At 42.5% G+C, this 7480-nt stretch overlaps 1 protein-coding gene across 1 annotated transcript in view; it reads right to left on the reverse strand.

The window, feature by feature from the left end:
• KIAA0930 (KIAA0930 ortholog) overlaps positions 1-6214 on the reverse strand; it is a gene marked incomplete at its 3' end in the record, with an annotated part of 29704 nt that extends 23490 nt beyond the window's left edge. Inside the window, exon 1 of the mRNA XM_010286753.1 lies at positions 6068-6214. Coding sequence (XP_010285055.1) covers positions 6068-6178 — 111 coding nt within the window. The remainder of the gene's footprint in view (positions 1-6067) is intronic.
• Positions 6215-7480: the final 1266 nt, after the last annotated feature.

The raw sequence follows: 7480 nt of genomic DNA on the forward strand, positions 1-7480 counted from the left end.
GCAGGGAGTGGGGGGGGGGGGGGGGGGCAGGGGGGGACGACAACGAACCTGGTGGATAGACTAGACATTTAAGTTCCAATTACTAGTGTTATTAGAGACTTGATTACAATTATTCCAGAGCTTCAATTCAATTGCATATTAATTTCAACACTGAAACCAGACATTTTCATACCTCTAATAAGCAAGCTGATGCTGACTGTAACCCGCAGATCAAACACACTAAGTGCTGTGCTGAACTGTAGCCCTGACGAGGCTTTCAGGGAGCTCCAGGCAGACACTTTTACCTTTTCCAGGGTGTGAAGCCCAGCCTAGCCATGCTCTTCTGTCCCTCAACCCCCTCTAGTGACTCAGGTATGTTGCATTTGCGATACTGAATTATTCATTATAATGCCATCAGATGGGGGAACCGGGTCTGGGCTTCTTTTCTTCCCAATGAAGTTTCTCTCTGCTGCAGCAAATACAGCACCTTCTCAGCCCATGGCTCAGGGCTGCCATGGTTCAGTGCAATTCATATTAAATTCACTTCTGATCCTGGCTTTCTTGTCACCCTGTCTGACTGCTTAAGAAGAGTTCTTCAGAGACTGGAAGCAATAAAAAGCAGTTCATTAAAAATACCCCTGCAGCCCACACCCCTTTTTCTGAGCCCGGAGTTTACCAGCTGTGACACTGCAAGGATATTTCAGCTGCATGCTCGCTTTGCCTCAAACACAAATCTACTCTGGAAATAGGACAGAATATGAAAGCATCTCCACCCTGAATGCTCATTAGCCTGCCAGGTATGTCACAAGCATATCCCAGGTCACAGACTGCCGGATCCAATTCTGCAGGGGAAAGAGATGTTCTTGTCACACCTGTGGCAGTATTCTTCACTTTTGCCAAGCGGTCTGCCACAGCACACCTAGGAAATGGAGATGGTCTTGCAAAAAACGCACCATGAGCAGAGGCTATCAAGTAGCGCCTCCTTTACGTTCATGTATTTATACATGAAAATGTCAGCAAAATAGCATGAGAAGGCACAAGAATTTCTGAGACGGATAATTATAAAAGAAAAGCTAAATCTGCATTTAAGATGTTGAGCTCCTTACAGAAAAATCGTAATATCAATCTGATAATGCCACTGTGTCTTCCTCATGTTTCCAAATGAGAGCAATGCATTTATGCTGTGCTCTTCTGCAGAAGCCACTGTTCCTACTCAAAGCAACACCTCCATGAACTTCGCACAACAGAACAGTTGAGGCAGAAAAGCTGTCTCTCTGTATTGACTTGCACATGTTGCAATCACTGTTTGTTCCCACATACTATCCGTGCACAAGGAGAGAATTTATTTGGCAAAAGAGAGGAGTTTTTCGGCCATTTGTTTCTCTGTTGCATTCAGACGATGATGTATAACTGCCATGAAGTATACCAAACAGCCCTTCTAGAGACATCCTGTTTGCTAACAATGTTCAAAAAAACCCCACCGCTCTGCAAGGTACAACAGAGACAGCAATGTAAGATTTTTAAAACTTGCATTTCTGCTAGATGCTGAGTTCAGGTTCTTGAATCTTCCACCCAGACAGATGGTGACAGTGAATTAGAGATTCAGCTATGAAAATTCTGTGATTTTCAGTGGGAGTCATGTGGCTAAAGTAATTCAGCTTTGGAAACTAACTGGTCTCCCACCACAGCCAGTATTTGTTGTGTCACAGGTCCAGATGCACATAAATGTGTAAAACATGGCTCCTGCTCAGTTGTTTCTGAAGCTGCAGCCACAACACTGGTAGCTTAAGATTTTGAAGACTTAACAGCCTGAATGACTACCTCATGCATTTGGCAGCAACTCTACTCCTTCACATTTATAGGACACTGAAGAAAACAGGATTGCCAAAATCCAGGCAAGCTCAGAACATATACCAACAGTGGCTTAGATTTATCTTTTTTTATTGCTTTGCCCTATAAATACAGCAACTTTTTCAGGTGACAAAGCATGGTGCAAGGCTGAAGGGGTTAATAAAACCTAGGTCTGCTGGTGTATTACTGAGGTTTTACCTTAGTTTCCCTTCTAGGCAGTTGTCTCTGTTAACACCATACTAGCATCTTCCATAGTCCCATGAGAATGTAAAGCTTCTCTCTACAGAAAGATTAGAAGCTTGCAGCTGTAACAAAGCATAATCCTTTATAAACACCTTTTGCACTGGAAAGAGCCATAGATACTAAATCTTGATCTAACACCATTTTAAAAATCAAGTCCAACTACTTTAACGTTTTAAAGCTGAAAGTTTGGCAATGTACAGGACAGGATGTAAGGATCAGGGCTTACATTGTCCAACAGGTCACATCAGCTGGTAAGGCAGCAGTGAAGCTGGTTTTTTGAGTCTTAACGGTGCAAGAATGACAAGACAAAGGGATTCAACCTTAAAAAAGCCTAATAAATCCTTTAACCTTGAGAAGAGCTGTGGGCCACAGCACCCTGACTGCACAGATCTTGATAGATGGGGTCTGTGGTTTTCCTCAAAGACACCGAGAGAAGAAGTATATTCAAAGCTTGGCAAGAAAAACTGCAAGAGTGTTATTGTGACATGTCAAGGTAACATGGAGTTGAACGCACTTCTCTGGGATCCAAGAGTATGTGTAATGGATATAGCCCAGAATTCGATATGGCAGTTCAGCACTGGTATAGACCATATTAAGAGCTTAAGTGTTGTTTCACCTGTACATGTGCAGTTTAGAAAATGGTGGAGTGGAAAAGAGAAGCAAATGGACAGGGGGTCTACAAAGTAGATTATTTAAAAGACCTTTTAAAATTAAGTTTAAGATGATAAAGGACTTTACTATCATCACCTACTGATATACCAAATTGTGAGATTTATTACTTCAAGCTGTTGTTGACTAAGTTGCATCCAAAGCCCTTTCTCATTTGGCCTTAAAATTGAACAGAACCCCTACTCTTGATCCTATCAGGTTTCTTCTTCATATCCTCTATTACACTTCAACTCTTCAGCTCCAGTAAGCACAGAAAATAATCCACAAGCAGGGACAACTGTTAATCACACAGGACAGCCATCAAAACCTGAAAAACATTTGATAAATCGACACTTGTTTCTTGCTTTGCTGACATGAATCATCACACCATGGCATGCAAATGATGAAAACATGCTGCGTGAGCTCATCATCTCAGAAAACAAACATCACCATTGTCAGAGTTCAGACAAACAGCCCCTCCCCACCCAATCCGCTTTTGTTGTTGTTGTCATCAGTCCTACAGAAGATTACTGTGCTCAAATCTGTGTAGATCTCATTTTCATGAATATAAACTAATGCTCCCAGATGTCATAGGACAACAATTCACCTCATATGTCTCTGCCGGCGTTCTTCAGTCAAAACCTACAACAACCAGGTAAATGCAGAGCAACTACATAGCATTTATGGAAGAACTACAATAAACGTGCTTCATAGCTACTTCATTCACTTCTGCGTGGCCCATGGAGAAAGCATCACCAGACCGTTGGGTGCAGCCTGGGCACAAGGCAGTTGCCAAGAGTGCAGTTCTGGTTCTAGCCCTTCATGGTCCCAACCAACTTTGAACCCCTCACCTTCATCTGCCTTTTCAGAGTCTACCGGGATATGTAGGGGGATGTAAATGAGAGCACAAAATTTGGTGCGTGGCAGGGATGCTTGAAGTTATATTTGGCTTCTACAAATACCAGTCTCTAGCTTTTTCCACTTTTAAGGATACTACTTTGGTATTTTGACACCCATCTTTCAAGAAAGAATTGCCAAAACTATACAGGAAAATAAAAACTTGTCTAGTCATAATTCAAAGAGTAGGGGTAGTTGTCTCACTGCACGACAGGCTCAAAAATTAGATAGGAGTTGGAGGAGGAGACCTGCACAGATACTGAAGAACCACCAAACTGTGAAGTTTCACAAAGCATCTGAAGTACTTCAAAGTCACAGGAAAGGTTCATTTCTCAGAGGCTAAGCTAAATGCAAACAGTCAAGGGGGAGTTACAAAATACTGTGTGTGCTATAAGGCACATTCCCCATCTTAGTTGTTACAGCAAGCAACCCACTAATGCCGATTTTGTAATAACTACCACTTACGAAACCACCTCACAAATAAAAATTATTTATCGTGCTTTTAGGAGTCTTAAATAAAGCTCTGACAGCAAATGCAAGCGTTTATTTCTCTGTCTCCTCTCCATGAGAGGTTCAAGCACTTTAAACTGATGAATAAGTTAAACAGAGATTGATCAGGATCTGTGAATAAATTTAAGCGACCAGGCTTCCTCTGAGGTTCACCTTCCTAGTTGGGAAGGACAAGAGGTTGAACAACCCATGCTTTTATCAGGCTGAACAAAGCCACAACAGTGTTTGATGTGAAACAGGAATATATTTATAGCCATTGAAACAACGATTAGGATGAAAGTTTCCTCCAAAAGTCTTAAAGCTCCAAGTACGCTGGCCAAAGACTACTAAACCACTAATCTGACAGAGAAAGAACGATATTTTGCCATCTTCTCCTCAGAGATTGTCATGATGGAACTTGGAGGGGCGAGGGGAAGAGAGAATATCATTCTGCCTATTTCCTGTATCTGCAAAAAAAGTGGAAAAATCTTCTTGGATCCTTCTCTCAAGGGAGTTGACAACTACAGTTCTTTATGTCACAACACTTAAACCCAGAGAAGTCTGGTATACCTGGTTAAAAACACTCTTGCATACACCATAAGCATACATCTGTGATTCAACAACAGCGTAAATTATTTACATATAACAGGAAGTTATTCCCAGTCTTTTCTTCCTCCATTTATCTTCCTGCTTTTGATCTTCTACAGCTATCTCCTTAATTCCCAATAAAATGATCATTTCTTTTGCTTCTGTTTCCCCCAACTAAGATAAAAAACCTGCCATGAATGCTGAGAAGTTTCTCAAATCTCTAAAGGGAAAATATCTCTGCAGCAGCACTAGGCTACCTGATTGTGCATTTTCAGGAAACAGTACTTCTACAAGTGGGCATATGATCTTAAAACATAGATTATGACAATACAGGCGTTTCTTCACTGTTTTCTCACAACGGTATCCCAGCTCCAGGAGGCTGCATGTACTCTGCTACTGCGTCGTGGTTTAGCCCCAGCCGGCAACTAAGCACCACGCAGCCGCTCACTCACTCCCCCTCCCCCCGTGGGACAGGGGAGAGAATTAGAAAAAAAACCTTGTGGGTTGAGATTAAAAGTTTAATAGGACAGAAAGAGAGAAAGAAACAACAATGATAATACCAACAAAGGAACGTACAAGAACAAGTGATGCCCAATACAGCAATTGCTCACCACCCAGTGATCGACAGCCTGTCCCTGAGCAGCGATTCCCGCCTCCCGGCCAACTCCAGTTTATGTGCTGGGCATGACGTCGTATGGTAGGGAATATCTTTTTGGCCAGTCTGGGTCAGCTGTCCCAGCTGTGCCCCCTCCCAGCTCCCTGTACACCCCCAGGCTCCTTGCTAGCAGGCCAGCACAAGAAGCTGGACTGTCCTTGACTGCTCAGCAACAACCCAAAACATCAGCATATTATCAACAGTTTCTCATCCCAAATCCAAAACACAGTCTCACACTAGCTTCGGTGAAGAAAAACAGCTCTATCCTGGCTGAACCAGGACATACTGAGTACCCAGTAGTTTTTCATTCCTGATGTTCTGGTATCTCAAGAAGGGTTCTTCTAGGAATACCAGAGTGACCATCTTCCTCTTCTTTTTTTTCCTCCCTTTCTACCAATTTAAACTTTCAATTTATAAAGTATCATCACAAAACAAAAATCAGCATGGATGCCCTCTCTTTCCTCCTAAATGCAGGCTGACCAAGATAAAGCTTCCCAAAAAAGCATGCAAACTCTCTGATCTCAAGTCTGTGATAGCGAAGCTCACTTATACTGCTGATGATGATCACAGCATTAACCACAGTATTTCTCTATGGGCCAATTTTGCAAAACTTCTTGTGGTAGGCAGACCTGGAGATTCCTCATCCTTGGTCTGTAGTTCTAAACTAAATCCCACATTACCTTAAATTTCTCAGGTTAAAAATATATCATTACTCACCTTTTTCCCCTCTGTACTATCACCACTGACATAGGACAGTTTTCGACGGACATAGAAGAGCATATCGTCTTGCCGAGGGGCCCATTTCTCCATAAAATACGTTGAAAACATCCAAGTCCAAAACACAATACGGTCATCTTTGAAACACCCTAAGAAGCATAAAAGAAAGGAGAAATCAGTTGTGGAATTAGCATGTCAAATTTGATTGTGCTTAATATGACACCCAAAGTCTTTGCTACACATGATGCAGTCAAGCCCAGTTGTAGCAGAAATACTCTCGTACAGCTCAAAGTAAGTCTACAGTGTACAGCATAGCTGCCATTTGTCACAAACCTACACTGGTCCTTGGCCACCATTGACCAAAACCACCTTCCAGCAACCAACCTGCCCACCTGCACAGCAAACACAGATCAGGGCCCATGACTATACCCTGGCTATGCTGTGCCACGGAGAAGGACAGGACCAGTGCCCTGAGCAAGAATACATCAAAGCAGAACTCAAGGAGTAGTTTCAAAGGAATGTAGTACCAATATATGCTCCAGTTAAGGACATGAAGCCATTAGCTGCCAGCAGGTTTAGTATATGCTCTCAGGAGTATAGCCAATCCTTCAGAAACTAGCAGCTGATACCTTCTGTAAATTATGCCCAGGAACAAGAATGTACCTGAGCAGTGGTGACTATAATTCACTCTCTCTCCAACAAGGAACAAAACCCACCTCTTCCTCAAGGAAACAAGGAGTTTTGAAGTCCTGAATCACAATTAAACAAGAGAAATCAGGGAGAGAAGAGGAAAAATGGGAAAAGGAAGATGCAACAGAGTTTTGTTCAAGGAGACAGACAAATTACATCAGCACCAGCAACAGCATGGCAGCTGGCCTCTCAGGAGGAAAAGGAGGCACAGTAGAGGTGACAGCACATGTTGTGAAACTCTTCAAAGCACTTAACTATAATAAAACAGCCAAAGATGCTGCATCTCTTCTGTGCTGTAATGCTTTCACACTGTTAAAGACCAAAATTTATAACAGACAAGGAGAGAAGTCAATGCTGTGCCTAGTGACAAGGGAGCTAAATTTCTCCACTGCTTCTCAGTCCTACTGGAAGCTCCTTGATGAAGTAATGGCATCCCCTCCCCAAAGACCTACTGAGAGATAACTGCGGCTGTTAGCCACAGTCTAGTTGTTTTAAAACCTGTGAAGAGAGAAACACTGAAAAAAATTATATTGCTGAGAAACAGCAAAAACCTGAAACGGATGATGGATGGTAGTGTTACATACAAGACAGCGAGACAGGTCGGGGGGCGTGAATATACACACGTGCAGTTGACAACCCGGTCTCCAGAACATCTATCCTTTACAGTGGCTTATTTCCCTAAAAGCTATACATTGGCTGCCAGATTTGTACACATCACTCCCC

Source organism: Phaethon lepturus, unplaced genomic scaffold (genome assembly GCF_000687285.1).
Source record: "Phaethon lepturus isolate BGI_N335 unplaced genomic scaffold, ASM68728v1 scaffold8195, whole genome shotgun sequence".
NCBI classification, from domain to species: Eukaryota; Metazoa; Chordata; class Aves; order Phaethontiformes; family Phaethontidae; genus Phaethon; species Phaethon lepturus.